The sequence below is a fragment of the Maylandia zebra genome, unplaced genomic scaffold (genome assembly GCF_041146795.1).
Source record: "Maylandia zebra isolate NMK-2024a unplaced genomic scaffold, Mzebra_GT3a scaffold11, whole genome shotgun sequence".
In the NCBI taxonomy this organism is placed as follows: Eukaryota; Metazoa; Chordata; class Actinopteri; order Cichliformes; family Cichlidae; genus Maylandia; species Maylandia zebra.
The window spans coordinates 1,223,377-1,248,480 of NW_027490041.1; the positions used below are offsets into that span (position 1 = coordinate 1,223,377).

General features: G+C 41.6%; 1 protein-coding gene and 1 long non-coding RNA gene across 2 annotated transcripts in view; one reads left to right on the forward strand and one right to left on the reverse strand.

The window, feature by feature from the left end:
• LOC112432719 (uncharacterized) overlaps positions 1-25,104 on the forward strand; it is a 99,748-nt gene that overhangs the window by 61,668 nt on the left and 12,976 nt on the right. Inside the window, exons 6-11 of the mRNA XM_076881409.1 lie at positions 4,714-4,998; positions 5,833-7,464; positions 7,531-7,627; positions 12,309-12,482; positions 12,707-12,880; positions 21,322-21,495. Coding sequence (XP_076737524.1) covers positions 4,714-4,998; positions 5,833-7,464; positions 7,531-7,627; positions 12,309-12,482; positions 12,707-12,880; positions 21,322-21,495 — 2,536 coding nt within the window. The remainder of the gene's footprint in view (positions 1-4,713; positions 4,999-5,832; positions 7,465-7,530; positions 7,628-12,308; positions 12,483-12,706; positions 12,881-21,321; positions 21,496-25,104) is intronic.
• LOC143415893 (uncharacterized) overlaps positions 1-25,104 on the reverse strand; it is a 158,853-nt gene that overhangs the window by 13,419 nt on the left and 120,330 nt on the right. The window lies entirely within an intron of this gene.

Genomic DNA, 25,104 nt, shown 5'->3' on the forward strand with positions numbered 1-25,104 from the left:
AGCAGCAGCGTAAAAGACGTCCTCGCCGTACCTGGGTCCATCAGGTCCTCCAGAGGCGTGAGCAGTTTGGTGAGTTTCACCACTTGCTCCAGGAGCTGCGCCTGGATGACGGCCGATTCCAGCGCTATCACCGTCGGCCAGTTTGAGGACCTGCTTTCCCTCGTCGGTCCCAGCATCGCCCGCCTAGACACCAACTACAGACGCTCAATCCCACCTGCAGAGCGCCTGTCCGTCTGCCTGAGGTTAGTAAAACTATTTAATACGGTAGTCCTTTATTGATATCTGTGCTAATATGCTAATCCATCCAGTTATACACTGCTAACATGGATGTGCTATGCTAACAGTGAATGCTGTCGGTGTTTACTGAAAGCAAACTGTGGTACAGAGACGACTGTTTATAATATTTCTAGTGATACTCAGAAGGTCTCATCAAGTCCCGATTTAATTCGATTTATGCTGTTATCAGTGTTTGCATGATAGCATGGCTGTGGTGTCACATCAATGTATGCGCTCGGTGTTTGCTGATATCAAACTGTAGCATTAGGACCACTGAGTTAACCTTTGTAGTGATACTCACTCCTTTTTATTTAGACCTGGTTTAATTCTGGGATAGTTGAATATTTGTATATAATCCCTGCAGCTGTCAGACTCTATAGCAGGGGTCACAGCCTTTATTAAAACAGAGTTAGATAAAACTGAACAGTTTGGTTCATCTCTAGTTACATGGTTCTATCTTGATAAGCTGTCTTATCACAGATTAATTTTTCAAAAATATTAATGATTTAAGCAAGGAAAGGGCTACATGTCAACATACAACTCTTTATTTCTATTAATGTCTCACTTCATTCCTACCTGATTGACATGTTTAGGAATTATGAGTGATTGGCTCACTGTAGTTGTGAAAGTTGCTACCAATCAAATTATGATATGTTAAAGTTAAAACAAAACACAACTGTTTTAGATATTATCTAATATACATTTTGTAATTATCCTTATAATTACAAAATGTTTTATGTAAGATTTAAGTTTTGTGATTTATATCTGACATCACCAAAGTATTTTGGAATTTGAATTTTGAATATTTTGAATATTTTGTAACTGCAGTACACATAATACTGATTTTGAACAATTTTGTCCAGGTTCCTTGTCACCGGGGACTCCTTCAGCACCAAGCGTTCAGTTACAGAGTCGGTGTGTCCACGGTGAGCCAGATCACCCCCCAGGCAGCGACGTCCATCTGGGACTGTCTAGTGGACGACTTCATGGCTGTGCCTTCACCTGGAGACTGGCGGTCCATCACAGAGGGATTCCAGGAGCGCTGGAACTTTCCTCTGTGCTGTGCAGCTCTGGATGGGAAGCACGTCCAGACAAAGGCACCCCATATATCATATAGGAGACACACACATTGATATACACTAAATATTTATTTCATTTCTTTTTTGTGGTGCCCAAATTGATGCACCTGCTTGTTTTTGTTTAAACAATTATTGCACACTTTCTGTAAATCCAGTAAACTTCTTTTCACTTCTCAAATATCACTGTGTGTGTCTCCTGTATGATATTTAACTGACATTTTTTATTGTAACAACCAACGATTTATACAGGAAAATAATGTCTATTAACAAGGTTGCCCAAACTTTTGCATCCCACTGTATTAGTATATTTTGTCATTAGTATAATATGAAATAAATTCTACATGTGTCAAGTTGTGTGCCAACATTTGCTGTGTAGTAGAACTGAGACATTAGTCATTATAAACATTTATTTGAAATAATATTAAAATTCTCAAACAGAAAAACATTAAACATAAATATATAAAATATAAGAATTTACAGAGAGACAGGAATAAAAAGGACCAGCTGCTCTCCAGAGCAGGAACAAGGCTGAGGAGGAAATGCTCCATTGGAGACTGGTGTGGACTCTTCAGGGACTCCAGGATGGCCAGCTCCACCGCCGATGGACCGTCCTGGGACCCGTCCCTCATCTGCCTCGGAGCCGTCCTCCTCTGTGGGCCTGTAAAACAGCACAAAACACAAAGAAATGAGAAGGCTGCTACTAGATTTTAATTTCAACATTGAAAAAAAAAAAAACAGGATATAATCAGATTGGTTTTAGATATTTAGTAAAGGTGATCACAAGGCATTCCCACCGACTAAAAAGGTATCAGTGCTTGCTGTACATATCTGTGGGTGCAGCAGCAGGAGCTCAGGGACTGGGGATGCTCTGCTGCAGAATCAGTTGGTTCTATCAATACAGTATTAAATGTTAACAGGTTGGATATAATAATCGTAGAGTAGACAGTGGTCCCTCATTTATTGCAGCAGGGGTTCTCAGAATAACTAGCCCCTGGCCACGCACTTTATACACTGTTTTCCCCACACACATGAACATTGGTCACAGTTCTCACAATTGATTCTCAAAGTGCAAACCTTTGTAGATTGCAAAACGTAAAAGTATTATTATGCCGCGGTTTGTCTTCATCTGCCCGCCACTTTCGTGCACCTTTTTCCCTCGCGGTGCAGGTGTTTATTTCCGAATGAGCGGTGGCTTGCTAGCTTTTGTGCGGCTTCCCCGGGTCAGTGAAAACTTTCAAAAGAGAAATGAATGAACTTACCAGGTTGCCCGATCTCTTCACATATCTTCCTCCAAGCTCGGTCCTTTTTATTCCTGTCTCGGTACTGAAAGCAGCTGGTGTCGTACAGCTCCGAGTTGTTTGCTACCGCATTGATTAGCCTTCCCTCCATTGAAGTATGAAGAGATTTGGCTGGATCTGCCCCTTTGACCTAGGTAACAGCCACGTCACCAGGCTCCTGATTGGTTGTCGCGGCGCGATTTGACGCTGGAGTTCAGCTTTTTCCAACTCGAGCGGTAGACGCGAAACGCGCGTATGCACAAAATGCAACACAAAAACTCATGCGCGTGGTTTTATTCGCGCGTCTGGCGCGTTTGGCGGGCTGCCCAAGCGTATCAAAGTAGCGGACACACGGAAAGAAGAAACACATGAAAACATGGCAGAGCCGGTTGTCTACGCTAGAGCTGATGGGGATGAACAGCATTTTCCTCACATACAAAGAATGTTTTGCTTAAAAGCAGCACAAAAGAGCAGCTATGTCTTCAGTGAGAGCCAAAACAAACCAACTTTTCAGCGTCAAACAACTCAGTTCATGTAACCTGAGGAAACCTAAGTTTTCTCTAAATATCCTTTAGCTGTGGTTAGCTGGATGTCAGTCTTATGTGTCGAGCTTGAGCTGCGAGTCATATTTTCGGCGCTACGTTGTAGTGAGATAAGTTTGTGGGTATTTTGTGCAGCTTCAGCTGTCCTTTTAACTGCTCGCTGGTTAGCTAGCGTGAGCTATAAGCTAACAGCTAGTATGGTTAATGACGTTAGAGTTCCACGCACATGCAAACAGCTCGTCTCTACTGCTTTAACTGTTAAAACAGAAGACAATACTGCAGCTGACAGGGTTTATTATGTGAAACAGCAGCTTGTTTAGTTTAAACAGTCTGCATTAAGCTGGGCAAACACTGTGCGATTTTTTTTTTTCAGTCGCGTTATTCAGCTCCTGCTCAAACTGTACAATTAAATCGCAGAGGTTAGAAGTTCATAGGTCACGATGCAGGGTCTCACACTATATGGCCTGATGCTCTGATGCGACCCGAGTGCTCAAACTGTGCCTTCATAACATGAAGCTTATCATACAAAGTCTGTCCCTCGCTCTCCCTCTCTCTGTCTTACAGACACACACACCATCAACTTTGCTAAATTACTAATGAAAAACATTGACCAGGCAGCTGTGATTGAGTAGCAATGTCCATCCAACTCTTTTCATGGTTGTTGTAGTCATAATAATTTTGTGAGGCCACATTGAAAAGTGTTGGATACAGAAGCGTAGTACGGAAGCGTAGAGCCGCCACCCAGGCAAAAGAAAAATAGAGCTATGTCACATTATAACGTGAAAAGTTTATTATTATAGTATACTATTGTTCTAACAATATTAGATATAGTTCTAACAATATACTTTTCATGTTTGTACAATATACTATCATTTAGGTACAATATACCTATTACAATATACATAATTCTCACGTTCGTACTTGCACTCGTTCTTATTTTAAACTTAATCTGGAATGCAGGATATGAATGACAAGATTTTGTTTTTCATATTTTTCATTATTTTTCAGTTTCAATTTTTTCTTCAGTTTCATTTTAAGCTGGCATCATTTTAACCCTACACACCCTAAAATTTAGTATTTGTTGATGAGATGTTGAAGTGTTAATTGAACAAAGTTAGAATACAGTGGAACCCCGACTTACGAAATTAATCCGTTCCCGAGGGTCTTTCGTAAGTCGAAAATTTTCTTAAGTCGAAACAGCCATTGCACCTTTTGAGTGAGGTGATGCTGAACGATAGGCTAATTGCTAACTAGAACAACAATATGTCGTTCAAGTGGAACAGCGAAGCACGAGTACGGAAGCCAAGGGGTTGTCACATGATTCGGAAGGCCTTGTGGGCATTGTAGGCTCAGCCAATCAGAGCCAGCGGATTTCGTTACACCGGCATTTTGCCGTACCATGGGCAGAAATATTGCCGTTCATTGCCTTCGTAACTTGAATTTTTTGTTAAATGGGGTATTCGTAAGTCGGGGTTCCACTGTATTTTTCACATGATTTCGACTGAGAAGCATGTTTATGTCTCTTTCTTCTTCCTGTAGAGGAGGAGCTTGCCAGGGTACGGTCAGCCTTTGTCTGGAGGGTAACAATAGAAATCCTTAAACTGCTCCTTGAGGCCCTTGTAAGTGATGGTATCTTAAATAAGTTGGAGGAAGAATCGATACTGGAGGGGAACCCACTCAGAGCAGACAAGGCACGCAGCTTGATCGACACAGTGAGGAAAAAGGGAGACAAAGCATGCAAGATAACAATCAAGCATCTTCAGATCAAAGATCCTTCTCTTTTCTCTCAGCTGCGTTTGAACTCTGATCCATCTGCTCAACAAGGTGAGGTCATGCATCAGATACCATGAATAAAAATGGTCACCTTGCAGTTTGTTGAGATGTGAAAGTGAAACCTCAGAATTCATTGTAAGAAAAAGGAGAGGGCAAGAACGTCATTCTACGACGAATGTTTGGATTTGTTACATGCCTGCAAATGTATTTTCTAAACTACATGGAGGAATTTTGATGATCGTCATAAACCTGTGAAACTACTTAGATCTAATGTGAGCTGTATTTAATTAAACACAAGTGTTCTTTACTTTTAAAAACCATGCAAACTGATTGCCTTAAAAAAGAAAAGTCAGAGTGTTTCTCTAACAAGAGGACACTCTTTAAGCATCGGTCATTTGACTTAAATGTTTAATGAAAAAAATGCCACATTTACATATAATAAAGCAAATTGTGGCCAGAAAGGGTTTACATTATCTTTTGCCATTGTAAATTACGAGAAGAATTAAATGTGAATTACTGAATCTCTCTCAGATGCTTCTTTAAATAACATAGCAGTGGGGAACGTTATGACACTTCAATGTTGTTATTTTTGGTTACAAAGTTTGGAGAAGAGGCACAGAAAGCAGAAACCTGTTTAGCCTGCACATGTTGGCATCAGGTACATATGAAAAGCTGCAAAGCAATGCAGATGTGGAGGTTCAAAACATTTAACGTGGCTTTTTTCAGGAAATACATTTAGGAATTCCTGAAGCCCCTTTTTGATGAATTTCTGGAAGAATGAGTATATTAAAAACTTGATAGGTTAAATAAAGGCCAAAGTACATCACATAGCTCCTTCAGACCAGATTTGTATTTTTCCTTCTTTTTTTCCTTTTTTTGATTCAGATGCTCTTCAGAAGTGTCAGCCTAAACTCAAGTCTCTCTTAAAGAAGAAGTTCCAGTGTGTGTTTGAGGGCATCGCTAAAGCAGGAAACCCAACCCTCCTGAATCAGATCTACACAGAGCTCTACATCACAGAGGGAGGGACTGCAGAGGTCAATGATGAACATGAGGTCAGACAGATTGAAACAGCATCCAGGAAACCACACAGACCAGAAACAACCATCAGACAAGAAGACATCTTTAAAGACTCACCCAAAAGACAGGACCTGATCAGAACAGTGCTGACAAAGGGAGTGGCTGGCATTGGGAAAACGGTCTTAACACAGAAATACAGCCTGGACTGGGCTGAAGACAAAGCCAACCAGGACATCCAGTTCATATTTCCATTCACTTTCAGAGAGCTGAATGTGCTGAAAGAGGAAAAGTTCAGCTTGGTGGGACTTGTTCATCACTTCTTTACTGAAACCAAAGAAGCAGGAATCTGCAGCTTTGAAGACTTCCAGGTTGTGTTCATCTTTGATGGTCTGGATGAGTGTCGAGGTCCTCTGGACTTCAACAACACTAAGAGTGTGACTGATATTACGATGCCCACCACAGTTGATGTACTTCTCACAAGCCTGATCAGGGGGACGCTTCTTCCCTATGCTCACGTCTGGATAACCACACGACCTGCAGCAGCAGACCAGATCCCCCCTGAGTATGTTCACAGGGTGACAGAGGTCAGGGGGTTCACTGACCCACAGAAGGAGGAGTACTTCAGGAACCGATTCAGAGATGAGGAGCAGGCCAGCAGGATCATCTCCCACATCAAGAAAGCTCGAAGCCTCCACATCATGTGCCACATCCCAGTCTTCTGCTGGATCACTGCTACAGTTCTGGAGGATGTGCTGGAAACCAGAGAGGGAGGACAGCTGCCCAACACCCTGACTGAGATGTACATCCACTTCCTGGTGGTTCAGGCCAAAGTGAAGAAGGTCAAGTATAATAGAGGACGTGCAACAGATCCACACTGGAGTCCAGAGAGCAGGAAGATGATGGAGTCTCTGGGAAAACTGGCTTTTGATCAGCTGCAGAAAGGAAACCTGATCTTCTATGAATCAGACCTGACAGAGTGTGGCATCGATATCACAGCAGCCTCAGTGTACTCAGGAGTGTTCACACAGATCTTTAAAGAGGAGAGAGGACTGTACCAGGACAAGGTGTTCTGCTTCATCCATCTGAGTGTTCAGGAGTTTCTGGCTGCTCTTCATGTCCATCTGACCTTCAGCAACTCTGGACTCAATCTGCTGGAACAACAACAAACAACATCCAAGAAGTCTGAAACAGGAGAATCTGCAAAGAAACACTTCTACCAGAGTGCTGTGAACAAGGCCTTACAGAGTCCAAATGGACACCTGGACTTGTTCCTCCGCTTCCTCCTGGGTCTTTCACTGCAGACCAATCAGGCTCTCCTACGAGGTCTGCTGACACAGACAGGAAGTAGCTCACAGACCAATCAGGAAACAGTCCAGTACATCAAGAAGAAGCTCAGTGAGAATCTGTCTGCAGAGAAAAGCATCAATCTGTTCCACTGTCTGAATGAACTGAATGATCGTTCTCTAGTGGAGGAGATCCAACAGTCCCTGAGATCAGGACGTCTCTCCACAGATGAACTGTCTCCTGCTCAGTGGTCAGCTCTGGTCTTCATCTTACTGTCATCAGAAGAAGATCTGGATGTGTTTGACCTGAAGAAATACTCTGCTTCAGAGGAGGCTCTTCTGAGGCTGTTGCCAGTGGTCAAAGCCTCCAACAAAGCTCTGTAAGTAAACATGAACTCATCGCTTCATTCTTAAAATCATGGGAAATAAATCAGAGGTGCTCAGTTCAAAGAACACTACCACTTTAGAAAAATTAAAAAATAGTCACTAAAATAGTCATGATACTTTAAATATTTCTCTCCAGCAGGACATGTCAGCATTTCTGAAATATTTTTGTCTTCAACTCGAATCAAAGCACAATCCAGATCCAGCCTATAAGAACATGAGCTCTGATCCTTCAGCCCCTCTGACAGGTTTATTATCCTCAAGTTGTTCACTTGTCTCCAACAACCAGGAGTCTAGCTCTGTTTTTTAAAGCAAATACTTGAGCTACCAGACTGCACCTACATCGTTTTCAGATGTTCTCATTTTAAGGTCTGGTTTGTGTCTCATCTTTATTGCAATCCCCCATGTCTCTCTGTTTTTCAAATATAAATCTGTTACCTCGGTGTGGCCAGAACAACATGGTGAACCCAAAATACAGACAAAGGTGAAGGAACTGAATATTACTAGACGTGAAGGCTTTATTTACACACAGGAACTTGACACTTGGAATTTTTTAACATGAACTGTGAACTATGGTGGAAGTCAAGCACTTGAAGCTGTGAGCATGAAGTGGGCTCTGTGGTAGGTTTCCGGAAATGGGTCTTGGTTGATGGTAATCTGAGTCACTGTAACAGAGGTAGAGCAGCATCAGAAAGATCACTGGTGGAGGTTACAGTAAGTGAACGAGGTTATCTTCAATGTCTTATTTGGGGTTTCTGTAGCTCAGGAGGTAAAGCTGGTCTGATCTGACCTACTGATCAGAAGGTTGGTGGTTCGATCCCTGGCTCCTCCAGTCTGCATGTCAAGTATCCTTGGGCAAGATACTAACCCCAACTTGCTCTCCGATGCATCCATCAGAGTATGAATGTGCGTGAATGTACTTAGAAAGCACTAAGTTCAGATAAAGTGTTTGTGAGAATGGGTGTGATTGGGTGGATGTGGCATGTTGTATAGAGCGCTTTGAGTACTCCGGGAGAGTAGAAAAATGCTATATAAGAATCAGTCCATTTACCATTTACTTGTCAGCAGTCGGAAAGCAACTTGGGGAAGGCAGGTGGTGAGGTCTGGGTGAGTACTTGTTAGCTTTGAATCCAGGCAAAGTGGTCCAGTAAGTCTAAGAGACGAAAGGCATTAATGTGGCTGTGAGTGAATCAAGAAGACCAGCATCCAGGAAAACGTGACTGAACTGCAAGGGTGAGTAGATGATCCGAGGATTAGGAGGTTAGCAGAGTTATTGGGAGTGCTGATGTTATATTCAGCCTAGTAGATTACTGTCAGGTGTGGACAATGGACAGGCTGACCAGGCTTCACCCAAAGGCAGAAACCAGAGTCTAGTGGGAAACCACCGCCGCTCACACAGACCATGACAGCAGCATGACCCCCCCCCCCCCCCCCCCCCCCCAAAGCATTCTCTTTCACTTGGCATCATTTACCTCTCCCTTCTCCAATTTCTGATGTGTCCACCTTTGCAATGATAACTGTGATCAGGGTGAACCAAAAAGGTGCCGTGGTGAACAGATACTTCAGTTTGGTGAATGCAGTTTCAGCTTTGGGGGACCAGATGCATGCTGAGACTTGAGTGGTGCAGCTACCTGACTATAGTTGAAAATGAACAGTCTATAAAAATTTGCTATTCCCAAAACCCATTGGAGATGCTTCTTGAATCTACAATGGGTACAAGGGGTAGGCCACTCTGTGAAAGCTTTCACATTTGCCAGATCCGTCTTCACCTGCCCCCGTGCCAAAATGTAACTGAAAAAAGTTATTGATGAGGAATGGAATTCACACTTTTTTGCTTTGACATAAGGTTTATTCTCCAGCAAACCTTGGAAAAATAGCATGGACATGAGACTGATGTTCCTCGCAGGTTTTGGGAAAAATGAGGATATCATCCAGATACACCAATACGAACCTGTCAAGGAAGTCCCGGAGGACATCGTTAACTAATCTTGAAACATTGCGGGAGCATTAGTTAACCCAGGCGGCATGACCAAATACTCGTAGTCCCCCAATGGCATGTTTAAAACAGTCTTCCACTTGTCTCCCTGATTGATCTGGAAAAAGTGGTAAGCGTTGCGGATGTGGGGTTTTGTAAACCCAGTGGCACTGTGAAATGGCCTGAAAGCAGAGCTAATGAGGTAATAGGTACTTATTCTTGATGGTAATATCACTGAGGCCCCTGAAGTAAATGCATGGCCAGAGAGAGCCATCCTTTTTCCCCACAAAAAAGAAGTTCCAACTTGAGATGACAATCGTTGGATTATGCCTGCACCGAGGGATTCCTTAATGTACTTTTCCATAGCCGCACACTCAGGTCTAAGCAGGTTATACAGCCAGCTAGAAGGCCGGGTGGAGCCAGAGAGTAGTTCTATGGTGCTGTCCTGTGGTTTGTGAGGTGGCAGTGAAAGCGCTTTACTTTTGCTAAATACTTCCTGAAGATCATGACATTTGGTGGGCACAGAGGAGAGATCTAAAACAGTCTCAGTGTTGGTTGATGGTTCCACAGGTTCCGGTGGACGGGCAGAAACAAGGCAATTTGAATGACAGAACAGACTCTAACTGATTACCCTCTGACCTGACCAGTCTAAGTGGGGGTTATGTAATTCTAGCCAAGGAAACCCGAGTATGAGTGGTTTGTGAGGTGCATGAAAAGCAAAAAAGGTAAGTGTTTTCTTGTGATTGCCAGGGGTGACAGGCTCTGTGCGCTGAGTTATGTGAGGGGACACTCGGTTATTTAATGACTTAGTGGGAATGGGCGGATTAAGGGGGCATAGAGGGATGTTTAACTGTCTCGCTAACTCAGACTCCATGAGGTTCTAATTGAACAAGAGCCTGAAAGGTCTGGTTAACTAGAACAGAGAGTTGGAGTTGCAATCTGGGTTTTTATGTTTGTGTGAGTATCCTCCACCCTTATCCCTGAACTTTCCAGTGGGCAGACCCTGGTGTGGAATCGAAAACAGACAGGTTCATCACGAGAAGCAAGCTGATCTTTCATGGTTTGATTTAATGACTGAAAAACATACAGCGGACGGTGGTTAGCACTGTTGCCGCACAGCAAGAAGGTCCTGAGCAAAAGTCTTTACAAACTCAACCAGGAAATCATCATGCGAGCAGAAAGAAAGAGGATGAGCAGATAGGTAAGCAAGAGAAACCCGCCAGCGTCCCAGGTTTCCAGAGAAGGTTCAGGTTCCAGGTACCTGAAATGGGATGTAATTCAATTCAATTTTATTTATATAGCGCCAAATCACAACAGTCACCTCAATGCGCTTTATATTGTACAGTAGATCGTACAGTAATAGATACAGAGAAAAACCCAACAATCATATGACCCCCTATGAGCAAACACTTTGGCGACAGTGGGAAGGAAAAACTCCCTTTTAACAGGAAGAAATTTTTGGTGTCAAAGTCAAAGCACAGATCCACCCAGTCTCTGTATTTCAGCTTATTTCCTTTATACACACATTTAACAGGAACAGTTTCAGACAGCTAGTGTTTACCTGACATTACCTGCGTACCTCACAGTTTGCAGGTAATGGGCATAATAATTACTGAACAGAGACATCCTGCTGTGAACTTTGTTGCTGTGGATCTAAAATGTAAAAATACATCTGAGAAGATTTCTAATCATGATTTTATGAGCCCCCAAAGTTTGATTCTGTTCATCTGGACGTAGCGCTCTCAGCGGGAGAAACATTTTGTCACTCATCAAGATGACTTCTTCAGGCTCAGCTGACTGCAGCTTTCCCCAATCTTATAAAGAGTACATCTGCATAATGACTCAAACCTAATGGTCAAGGAACTGACCTCCCAGCCTTATTGTTCCTTCAGTGGGCTGGTTTCAGTCATTATGCAAATGTACTTTTTATAGGGTTGGAAACCAGAAGTCAGCTGAGACTGACGAAGTCACCTGGATGAGTGACGAAATGTTTCTCCCACTGAAAGCGCTACGTCCAGATGAACAGAATCAACTTTTGGGATTTACTAACCTGGATGATTCAGCATGGATCAAGACGGGTTTTTATGAGGTATACAGTTTCTTATAATTTCTAAACCAGAAGGTTGAGGAGATGGAGCTCATGATAACTGGCTACTGCCCTTCAGCGTGCTTTATGAAATCATCCAATCAAAATAAAGTTGGCCTTTAGGGAGAGCGGGGCTTTAAAGGGGAATGAGCCAAAGCAGCTTTTAGACAGAAAATGAAACGAGAGTCCAGGATGTGATACATTATTTATAACTACATTTACAGTAATCACACATATTAGAATTAATAAAGTGACCAGCAGTACTGTAGTAAGTGTAATACTGCAGTATTACACACATATTAGAATTAATAAAGTGACCAGCAGTACTGTAGTAAGTGTAATACTGCAGTACTCACAGGCCTGTGCCAGCAGACACTGAACTACTGTCACTAAATCAACCTGGTCTTCACTGGTTTCCATTTACATACATTGGAATAATTGTGTTTAATTTGAAATATTTTTCTTCTGTTGCACTTAAATTCTTGAACATTTTTTTATTTAATTGTGCATTGTAGTGTACTCATTTGTACACATTTGATTACTTAGATTCAACATATAAAGAGATTTTATTTGATAATAAATATTATTGTTTTGTTGTTCTTGTTGTTTTTTTCAGGCTGAGCAGCTGTAAGCTGTCAGAGAAAGTCTGTACAGATTTGTTGTCAGTGGTCAGCTCCCAGTCCTGTAGTCTGAGAGAGCTGGACTTGAGTACCGACAGCCTGAAGGCTTCAGCAGTAAAGCTTCTGTCTGCTGCAGTGGAGAGTCCACACGCCAAACTGAATATTCTGAGGTCTGACCGATTTGTATTCTTTTTTCTTTTGTTTGTTTTGTTTTGTTTTTAACTGAGAAAATAAATCCAGCAATTTAAACAGTAGAGGTAAACTTGATCAATTTACTGTTGTTTCGTACCACATCTGCTCAGCATAAAACAACAAGGATTCTTAAAATATAAGATTAGTTATTGCACCCTGATTACACTTTAACATCAGTCTTTGTTCATGTTTTCATTTTCAGACTCAACGTCTGTGAACTTCTAGCGGAAAACTGTGAAGCTGTGTCCTCAATGCTCAGCTCTCAGTCCTCTACTCTGACAGAGCTGGACCTGAGTATCAAAAATGTGCAGGATTCAGGAGTGAAGATTCTGTCTGCTGGACTACAAAGTTTAAACTGTAAACTAAATACTCTGAGGTCAGATCAATTGACATTTTGTTTTTTTAAATGAACCAATTAAACATTTTATTCAAGGCTTCCGGTTCCGGCGCTCGTGGGGATGGACACCTAGTACGAGAGCTCTCGACTGAAACTTATTAAAACTGCCCCAAGTAAATTAATACACTATCTAAGTGCAACAGGCCCCCCTCCTTGCAGCTACCACGAGCTCCTTCTATGGGCATGCACACTTCCTGTCACACACACACAGCCCCAACCTTTTTTCCTCCAACACAGAGAGTTTCTCTACTCTTCTCTTTTTTAAAAAAATATAAAACCACACACTCTTTACCCAATCGTCACACACTCATTGCATTAAATCATTTTCACAAACACACGCTTTATTTAATCGGCGCTTTACACAGCCGTTTAAATAATTTCACAGTTTATTTATATACACAGGCCTGTATCTCTCATGACAAACACAAGACACCAGATGCCAGAACTAGTTATTTAACGGTTCCTTAACACTTCAATGGAACCCTTTTGTACCGGTACACCTAGATTTTCGACTAATTTAAAAGCCCTATAGCCCAGGCCACGCCTTGCTGATCAATTAAACGCTACGGGAACGCCCTCCCGAGAGTCGCTCAGATTTCTAGAGACTAAATTAATTTAAAACCGCTTCCCGCAGCTGAGAGAGGAGCTCCACATCTGGCGCTAGTGTCAAACCCACGCCTTTTGCTTTACTTAAAGCTCACAAGCCAGCCACGTTGAATGGTCACGGCCGGGTCTCACCCTCCACCCAAACAGCACAGTAAAAAGTGATGCTTGACCACTTAGTCTTTTCGGGTGCCTGAATTCCCTGCGGAGACCATCCGGGCTACTGGAACGCCGCCAGAAGTAACAGTGCGTCCACTGATTACCCGTCGCTGCCACACGAAGGCGCCTGCGCTCTTCGGAGCCACACGCTCCGGAACTTTTAGTTTATATTTAAAAGCGTCCCTGGGGACCTTCAGTCCCTCAGTTTTTAATTACCTGACGCCCGAAACCTCGTTTCTCCCACCCAAAATATCCGAATTTACCTAACCTTAACCCTGCTTGGCATCTTAACTCCACAAAACACATAAAGCACACAAACCAAGCCAAACTACCACAATGCAACACAGAAAAACAGAAAACCCCCCCAAATAAACAGCAATAACTTTTGTGAGAATTTTATCAAACTGTTACTCCTAATTATCCTAATTAAATAAAATCACTCTGGACAGAACTCAGCAGGAGGCCCCCTGAGTGAACATTCAATTCAATTTTGTTTTACTTCCAATTTAGTACCTTTGGATAAAAAATTCAACAGGTGGTACTGACCTTTTTATGCCGCGGTTCTGTCACTCAGTGGCTCTCCTGTCTGGGTTCCCCCTCCTGGGGCTCAGCTCACTGCGCGTCCTTCTTTCCCTCCAAACCGGGTTTCGAGCACCAAAAATGTAGAAGTTCTTTTTATTTGGAAGGAAAAATAAGCACAGACCAGAGTCCCAGAAGTGTCCGAAAAGTGATTTATTACACACAAGATTGTACAGGTGTGGGAAGAAGCTCTTCCTCGTTTGCACAAAAGACAGAATGTTTTATAGCCATGTATGACGTCAGAAGACCACAGAAGAATTCCCCTATCTTCCCTTTATCTCCTTCTATGGCTAAGAACAACAACATTTTCCAGATGTTTCCACTCCTGCTTTCTGGGAATTTAACCAATAGTGTGTTCATGAGTGTGTATTTTGTGAGAGTGTCAGATTCCGGCCAACAAACGGTCAGTGTCCTTATCTGACTCTGCTAGGGCCGTCTGGATCCACAGCTAAGCTGGTGGTTTTACTAACTAATAGAGTATTGTATCTAGACTTCTGTTATAGCAGATTTACTAAATGATAAATGATACATGCTAATATGGATGATAAACTGATGCAGACTAATGAAGTAATAATGAAATAATGACCGTGCTTTATGAATGACATCACAGTGAAAATAAAATAACATGTTTTTCTTGACAACATAAAGAGGAAAAAGGGGTTTAAATGATGTCCAGAAAGAACAAAATAGCTAAGAAGTTAACGTTTGAAAACGTGGAAGATGGCAATGTGCAGCTAACAGAAGGGGCTAACGTTAGCCCCTATAGGGCTAGCCGAGGCCACTCTCCCACTCCTAGCCGCGAGGATTCTGGGACAGAAGATGAGGTTGACCCAGCAAGTTTGACGCTGATACTGAAAGAACTGAGAGGCGTTGGGAAAGAGGTGAAAGAATTTCGAAAAGACACGAAAGCGCAACTGCTGGAAATAAGGGGTGAGTTGGATAAAGCCAATGCGCGGCTTAATGATGTGGAAACCAGGGTTGCAGAACACAAAGATAAGCTCCAGAACACAGACGAGATTTTGTCTGAGATACTAACAATGCAATTCAATGTTATTTATATAGCGCCAAATCACAACAAAAGTCACCTCAAGGCACTTCATAGATACAGAGAAAAACCCAACAATCATATGACCCCCTATGAACAAGCACTTTGGCGACAGTGGGAAGGAAAAACTCCCTTTTAACAGAAAGAAACCTCTGGCAGAACCAGGCTCAGGGAGGGGCGGGGCCATTTGCTGTGATTGGTTGGAGTGAGAGAAGGAAGACAGGATAAAGACATGCTGTGGAAGAGAGACAGAGGTTAATAACACATATGATTCAATGCAGAGAGGTCTGTTAACACATAGTGAGTGAGAAAGGTGACTGGAAAGGAAAAACTCAATGCATCATGGGAATCCCCGGCAGCCTACGTCTATTGCAGCATAACTAAGGGAGGATTCAGGGTCACCTGGTCCAGCCCTAACTATATGCTTTAGCAAAAAGGAAAGTTTGAAGCTGATCTTCAAAGTAGAGAGGGTGTCTGTCTCCTGAACTCAAACTGGGAGCTGCTGCCACACCCAGTCCAACATAGCCAGGCTTTCTTTGCTGCTTTGACAAAACCTCAAATCCCAGTCAGAGATGATGAGCATCATCACAGTGATGATCATTTCTCTATTAACCCAGGCTTTCTGCTTCAGGATCTGTGCACGCTCAGAGAACAAGGAGACCTTTAAACATAATTTCACTAAATGGATGGATTGAGCTCAGCCTACAGATGAACTGGTGCCAGAGATCATAAAGAACATCAAACAAATTCAACACTTTTAATGGAAATATGAGATTAATCTTGAAAGTAGAGATAGTGTCTGTCTCCCGAATCCAAACTGGAAGCTGGTTCCACAGAAGAGGGGCCTGAAAACTGAAGGCTCTGCCTCCCATTCTACTTTCAAATACTCTAGGAACAACAAGTAGGCCTGCAGAGCGAGAGCGAAGTGCTCTAATAGGGTGATATTGTACTACAAGGTCATTAAGATAAGATTGGGCCTGATTATTTAAGATCTTGTATGTGAGGAGCAGGATTTTGAATTCAATTCTGGATTTAACAGGAAGCCAATGAAGGGAAGCCAATACAGGAGAAATCTGCTCTCTCTTTCTAGTCCCTGTCAGGACTCTTGCTGCAGCATTTTGGATTAACTGAAGGCTTTTCAGGGAGTTTTTTGGACATCCTGATAATAACGAATTACAATAGTCCAGCCTGGAAGTAATAAATGCATGAACTAGTTTTTCAGCGTCACTCTGAGACAGGATATTTCTAACTTTAGAGATGTTGCGCAAATGGAAGAAAGCATGCAGGAAAAGTTTCAAACAAAACTAACATCACTGGAGGCTTACTCGAGGAGGGAGTCGCTCAGACTGTACAGGGTGCCGGAGGGAGAAGAATCGGGAGCTCCATCTATGGCCCACTTTGTGGAGAAGCTACTCCGGGAGAATCTCGCCATCCCACCATCAACACCGTTACAAATTCAGAGAGCACACAGAGCGTTATCATTACTCCCTCCGGACGGCTCCCAACCCAGATCGATCCTGGTAAAATTCCTGTGCTTCACGGTTAAAGAAGAAGTGCTGAGGCTTGCTTGGCAAAAGAAAGGTTTTATGCTGAATTCCAGCAAGATCAACCTCGACCACGATTACCCCCCTGAGATCATGGCTTTGAGGAAGGAGTATGCAGAGGCACGAAAGGTCCTAAAAGAGAAGAATGTACGGTTTAGGACCCTCTACTCAGCGCGCCTTAAGGTTTTTTTCGAAGAAGGAGTGAAAACCTACAACACGGTGGAGGAGGCAACGGCTGACCTGGCGAGTCGGGGCCTGCCGGTAAAGGTGATTACACCACCGGCAACCCCCAGAGAAAAACTACAAAGATGCCCGCTGTGGCGGGGAGTTGGTGGTCGGCGTCCGCGTCAGATCCGAGGAGCTGCGGGATATAGAGAGAAGCTGCAAGTATACAGACGTGAAGAGAACGAATTTAATGTTATGCATTAGCTATGGACAACATGGTGAAATATGGTTACTGTCGAGCTAAAATGGGTGGGGCTTCTCGTGCTGTGAGTGACGTCGCAGTGGAAAGCCCCCTAACTCAGGGGGTAATAAGGGGTTTCCCTTCAAGTTGTGAGGGTGTCAGTGGAAGTGCTCCACTGTCAGAAGCCAGCTTAGGAGCTTTCAAGCTCCAGTTATGTTCAAATGTTTTCAGTTCATTCCTAACTTTTTTCACTTGTTACTGTTTTAAGAGGGGGTTGCCTGCTGCTATTGAGTTTATGCGCTGTGGTAACTTAATATATCTTTATGGGAAGTGAGTCAGTGAAAGTAATCTCTTTTAATGTTAACGGGGTTCTGAACGTGATTAAGATGAATAAGATACTGTCCAAACTAAGGAAGGAGAAGGCCCAGATTGCATTACTTCAGGAGACACACATGAACCAAGTAGATCACTTGAGATTGAAAAGAAAGGGTTTTAAATATGTATTCTCCTCTTCCGTTAAGTCCAAACACAAGAGGGGTGTGGCTACACTTATCTCTGGTACTCTTAACTATGAACATATCTAAGAACTCTGTGACGAGGAAGGCAGATTGGTTAGAATAACAGAATGGATAGAAGGGTCTGAAATCACAATTTTAAATGTTTATGCTCCCCCCGGGAGCGATTGGCTATTCTATAGGAATAGGTTTGATTTATTGGTGGATTCTCAGGGGATAGTTGTCTGTGGGGGGGTTTTAACTTTAGACTTGACCCTAAACTAGACTCCTCCTCCCCGACCAACCAGGTAACAGCACTTACTAGAAAAGTCAATTCCTATATGCTAGAGATGGGGATAATAGATGTATGGAGGGACCGCTACGCATCTACCAGAAATTTCACTCATTACTCTGGTTCCTTTAAAGTGTATGCAAGGCTGGACTACTTTTTTATGTTTAAAGTTGATAGGTTTAGGGTCAAAGACTGTGACATATTAACAAGAGATCTATCTGACCACAGTCCTATCTCTCTATCTTTGCAGGTGGCTAGGAAAAAATGTACCACACTGTGGAAATTGTTATCGCACCTTAATGATCCTGCCATAGTTTCCAAATTAAAGGTAGACATTAAAGAATTTCTAGATGTTAATGACACAGGAGAGGTATCTCCAGCTATTCTTTGGGATATGCTCAAAGCGGTAATGAGAGGTAAATTAATTTCTATCGCCTCCCACTTAAAGAGAATCAAAGGGCAAAAATTAGCAGAACTACAGGCAAATTTAAAGTTGAAAGAATAGGAAGACATAAACACCGCAAATCCTACTCTGAAGCAGGATATCAGGAAAATACAGGATGAAATTAATGATATTTACACCCAGGAGGCCCAAAATAACTTAATTTTTTTGAGGCAAAAATACTATGAGACAGGAGGGAAATCTGCAAAATATCTGGCACATAAATAACGCAAACAACTAGAGGAAAGTACGATATACCAACTCAAGGACCCCAAGACTAATATTCTGGAATCAAAATTAGAAGACATTCAGAAATGTTTTGAGACCTTCTTTAGGGAGCTGTACTCACAGCCCAATGCTACGGAGGAGAATTGTACTGATGCCTTTCTTAGCTCTCTAGAATTACCTTCACTCCCGTCTCTCAAAAATGAGCTTCTAACACATCCCATTTTAGTGGAAGAAATTAATGCAGCTTTTTCCAGATTAAAACCAGGTAAGGCAGTTGGGCCGGACGGGTTCAGTTCTCAGTGGTATCGCACCCTGAGGGCAGATCTAGTCCCCACATTGCTGAAGTCATTTAACTACATCCTACAGGAGGGAGAAATCCCACCCTCCTGGAGGGAGGCAACTATTTCAATTATCCCAAAAGAGGGGAAAGATAAACGAGAATGTGGAAACTATCGACCAATCAGTGTCCTTAACTTGGATTACAAACTATTTACTTCTATTCTTGCTCGTAGACTGGAGAAGTTTTTACCTGACCTCATCGATTTAGATCAGACTGGTTTCATTCACTATAGACAAACAACTGACAACATTAGGAGAATATTACACATCTCTGCTCAAATACAAAAGAACAAAACTCAATCAATGATAGGAAGCTTGGACACTGAGAAAGCCTTCGACTCCGTCAGATGGGTATTTCTGTATAAGGTTCTGGGGAAGTTTGGCTTTCACGACAAGTTTATTAGAGTAATCCAAGGTCTGTATGCTCGACCCTCAGCCCGTATTAAGGTGAATGGTGATCTCTCCAAGCCCTTTGCTCTGGAACGTGGCTGTAGGCAGGGTTGTGCAATCTCGCCACTTCTCTGATTTATTCATAGAAACATTTGGCCAAACGATTAGACAAAATCATAACATTAGGGGTGTTGCATTGTCAGGAGTTGAACATAAAGTCGTAATGTTTGCTGATGATGTACTGGTCTGCCTGGAGGAGCCAGAGAGGTCTTTTAGTGAGTTGATGTCTACTTTAAGTGATTTGGGGAAGTTATCTGGTTATAAGGTCAATATTTCAAAAACACAGGTGATGACTTTAAATTATACAGCTTCTGCAGCTTTATGTAGGAAATTTAAAGTAAATTGGGATAATGAGAAAAATAAGTACCTGGGAATATATTTGACTGCGGACCTCTCGGGGCTCTTTCAGGCAAACTACGAGCCAATATCTGCAAGTATAAAAGCTGATTTGCACAGATGGAATCTGGTCCCCTTTATGAGTCTCAGCTCCCGGGTAACTTTAAAGCATGGATATCCTGTGGCCTTACAACATTCCTCTCTCTTACTCATAGAAATATTGTGCTCAGATTTGAGACCTTACAGGACAACCTGACAAAATACAACTTTCATAGAAACTTACAGCTGAGATCATATATTGATCATGAATGCAAACTGTCCGACTTCAATGATGCTGAGTCGCATTTTTTCCTCATCCTGAAAAATGCCACAACCATGACCCCTACTAAATCTATTTCTAAACTATACAAAGCCCTCTCTAGTGCCAGCAAGGATAATACTTTATACACTAAGGATAAATGGGAAAGGGAATCAGGGATTGCTATTTCTGTGGGGGAGTGGGAAAATGTTTTGTACTGCCAGTGGTCCATGTACAGTTCTATGAGCTGGAAGGAACATGGCTGGAAGAATATTATTAGGTACTTCAAGACTCCATATCAGGAGAGGTACAAAGGGGCTTATATGCAATGCTGGAGACAATGCGGCTCGACTGTTGCTAACCATTTTCATGTCTTTTGGGACTGTCCCAAGTTAAAAAACGTTCAGGTCTCCTTAAGTGCAGTCTTTAACGTTCAAATACCTTTAGATTTTAAGGTTTTATACATGGGTTTGGTCCCCTTTCTGGAATGTAGGAGTGAGATTAAGTTGGTGCAATTACTCTTGGTGGCAAGTAAAAAAACAATTACTAGAAGATGGTTAAGCCCAGCCCAGCCTACCCTAGACGACTGGTTTGGGATCATTTTAGAGATATTTAGGATGGAAAAACTTACATATCTGTTAAGAAATCAAAAAGCCAAATTCTACCAAATTTGGAACAATTGGATCCAATTCATCACCCCCACGAGGGCTGACTTCACTTGATCTCACTATTACTTGGTTGTTTTTTGTTTGTTTGTTTTTTACATTTACTTCTATTACTATTGCTTGTTTATTTACTTATTTCTTCACAATGATTGCAGCATGGGCACCCCTCCCAGTTTGTGTTTATAGTTCCATGTAATGTGTTCTATATATCTCCTTTGGGAGAGCATGCGAGCAACTGTCCTAGTAATAGCTAGTGGAGGTTAATATGCACCCGCTGATCACTTTGTTTATCATTTGCTCTCCTGGACTTAATCTAAAACCTGGAAGGACTTTGTTCCCATGTTATTCATATACTGCTATGCAGATGGTTTTTTCTTGTCCAATCCAAATAAAGATATAATTAAAAAAAAACATTTTATTCAAGTTCATCCATATGATGTTGTATCTTAGTATGTTAAGGTTTCATCAAAAATAAAAAGATGGCATGTAATATAATAACAAACTTTACATAAGTATTATAGATTATCTTTTGTTTTTCAGACTGGGTGGCTGTAACCTGTCAGAGAGAAGCTGTGAAGCTCTGTGCTCAGTCCTCAGCTCCCAGTCCTCCAGTCTGAGAGAGCTGGACCTGAGTAACTCTGACCTGCAGGATTCAGGAGTGAAGCTTCTGTCTGCTGGACTAAAGAGTTCACAGTGTGCAGTGGAAACTCTCAGGTCAGGATTCAAACGTTAACACATATGATCATTTAAAATGTGAATTATATTATTGATTGACTTATCTATAGAGCTTTTAGCTAAACTTATATTTATATTTGAGTGGATTATTAGACTGAATTACTGTGTAAAATTTGTCACAGTCATACGATTTTGTTTATTTATTTATTTTTTTAATTCATGTACTGGCCATTTTACATGAATTTGGCTAATCTTCTACAATATATACATTTGATTTTGTTAGGAACAAAATGTTCAAATTACATATTTTGCTGGATATTGGGTATTAATGAAATTATTATGTCTTTAATGACACCACATTTCCATATGTAGGAGGTTACTGGTGGTATTGTTTCAGTGTTTGAGTTTTCCTTGCAAAGAAACATCTGGAATTTAACAATACATGTTTTAAAGCTGTTTTCTCCAAAGGGATTTGTATTAGTGATGGTAAATTTGATTCTTTTTACCGAATCGAGTTTAAATGAGTCACTCACCAAAATGAATCGGGTTTTTTTTTAATCATTTGAGTCTCTGAGTCAGTTGCCCAGAGAGTGCCAAAAATGTACTTTTTCTCTCAAACTTAATTTGTTTTTATTTTCATGTAAATCCTACTGCTACGATGAGTGACTGAAAAATAAAAACAACTATTTTATAGAGCAAAAAAGAATAAGATTTCTAAATTGGACATTTATTTTTGTTTATGTTATTAGTATTTCCTCTTTATCATCTTTGCACAAAAACAAAGTGTAGACTGAATGTTATATTGCATCAGTCAGACTATCAGGCTTCATCTCAGATGAAGGAGTGACTCTTCCGTGGTAACAAACTGTGAGTTTCAGCAGCTGAGAGGCAGGAGGGAAGGGTGAGTGAGTGGTCTTGATGCATTCTCAGTCTAGACTAGACTAGAAAGAGGGGCGCTGCTCTTGTGGCGACCAGCAGGTTGTCTCTCTCTGTCAGTGTTTTAACTTATTTTATTTCATTCTTTTATTCCTTTATATATATATTTTTTTGCCTGAGGAAATTCTATAGCATCGGCTTGTGCTTTGTGGAACTTCTTTTAACGAAGATGGGTTTTTTATTTCGCATGATTTTATTGGCAATCCTGACGGTTGTTTGGAGTCATTCCTTTACCATCAATAATCCTGGCTAATGTGCAGTCTCTGAGGAGTAAATTGGATGAACTGCATTTGAATGTCGCACACTTGCGTGGCTACAGGGATACATGTCTAATGGCATTCACAGAGACTTGGCTCAAGGACTCTGACCCTGATTGTTCTCTGGAACTAAATGGCTTCGGGTTTCCCATACGTTTGGATCGAGACCCCGGAGCTACCCAGAAATCTCAAGGAGGAGTGTGTTTGTATATAAATCAGAAATGGTGTAAAAATGTGACCGTTCGTAGACAAGTGTGTCTGCCTGACATTGAGCTCCTCTCTGTGTCTTTGAGGCCGTTTTATCTGCCGAGGGAATTCCCACAGATCAACGTCACCATTGTTTACATCCACCCTAAAGCGAATCCTAAGAATGCGACTGACACCATCTCCATTTTTTTCCTAATAACAAACCATGGTCTTCAAAAGGTCTTATGAGGCTGATTCATGAAAGGAAAAAAGCTTTTATTGAAGGGAATATCTTGAAAGTTAGAGAAATTAGGAAGGAGATCAGATCAGAAATTAAAAAAGCCAAAGTAAAATACAAGGATAAGGTAGAGGCGGAGATGGGTAGCAATAACTTAAGGGTGGCCTGGGCAGGCATGAAACACATGACTGGTCACTGTTACAGTGACTGTAATAAGATAAGTCTTCCTGGTTTTAGTTCAGACTCTCAGTTAGCAAGTAGAGAAGCTTATAGACCCTCTACAATTTGCATACAGGCCTCGTAGACGTGTTGATGATGCAGTGGTCACTCTGTTGAACTTCCTTTATCGCCATCTTGATGGCGCCAAAGCTCATGCTCAGCTCTTATTTATTGATTTTTCTTCAGCTTTTAATACTATCCAGCCACATCTTTTAGCTGATAAACTTCTTAACCAGTTTACACTTGATCTTAATCTCGTTGGTTGGGTTTTAAACTTTTTAACTGACAGATCTCAGTGTGTGAGAGTGAACGGCTGTTTTTCCAAACAGCTGAACTCTTCCACTGGCTCACCGCAAGGTTGTTGTCTCTCTCCTCTACTGTATATTTTGTACACTAATGACTGTCGCAGTACACAGGCCAACAGGCATTTCATTAAATACGCAGATGACACAGTCATTGTAAGCCTCCTTCATGGTGAAGAGGATTCCCATGGGCCTGTTGTGGATGAGTTTGTTTCGTGGTGTGATCAGTCCTTCTTAATGATCAGCACCTTGAAAACCAAGGACATGGTTATTGACTTCAGGGAGACATCCCCTCATCCTGCGCTAACAGTGGTAAATGTGCAGCCATTGAACTGGTGGACAGTTATAAGTATTTGGGGGTTGTTCTTGATAAAGCTCTGTGCTTTGAGTCACATCTTGCTGCTACAGTGAAAAAGGTTCAACAAAGACTTTTTAAGGAGGTTGAGAGGTTTCAATGTTTCATCTGCAATGATGACTCGTTTTTTATAAAAGTTTTATTGAATCTGTTTTAACTTTCTGTATCATTGCTTGGTACGGTAATATGTCTCTGAATAATAAGACCAGACTTAACAACCTGGTTAAAGTGGCTGGTAAGATTTCAGGGTGGTCTCAGGTCCAGCTTGTGGACTTTTATAACAGGCAGGTGCTGAGGAAGGCGACCTCTGTCATGTTGTGTTCAGATCATCCTCTCTTTAATGATTTTCAACTGCTTCCATCAGGTCGTCGTTATAAAGTGCCTGCAGTGAAGACAAAGAGACATAGATTGTCTTTTGTACCTACTGCTATTATCATAGTTAATAACACTGAACCATATGTGTTGTTGCCATTGCACATTGTACTTTTTTGATGAAAAATCTAGGTTGTTTTCTCAGGCTTATATTATATTATATTATTTTGGAGTGTGTATGTGATGTGTTGGTTGCCTGTTTGTTTGTTTGTACGGACATCTACAACTATATGTAAAAATACAAAACAAAACAATTTTCAATTTGTTCTAGTTTATTGCACTTTTTGCTGTATATGTATATATGTATATGTAGTTACTATGGACTGAATGCATACATATTATAAAAATTTGGGCTATAACGGTTGTATTGATGTATAGCAACTTGAACTGCTCCCCAAAATGGCACTACAGCAGTGGTTCCCAAACTTTTTTTGCTGGGCCCCTTTGTTTTACACGAAAAACGTTCGCCTCCCCCCCGGCGCGTGAACAGCACGCACACGCACTAACACATCCTCCAACCACACACGCCCATATTTTGCTCCATTGCGGTTTATTTCACACCTCAAACATTTAGTAAACAATTAAGCAAATACAAGTAATCTGCAATAAATTACAGGTAGTAAGAAAATAAACTACTAAATCTTTTACGCTACGTCCGCACCTACACGGGTATTTTTGAAAACGCAGCTGTTTCATCCAAACAGTGTTTCAAATCACCAAAAACTGAGATTTTTTTTAAAACTCCTTTTTTGCGGACGAGGAATACAGAGTTCATCTGGCAAC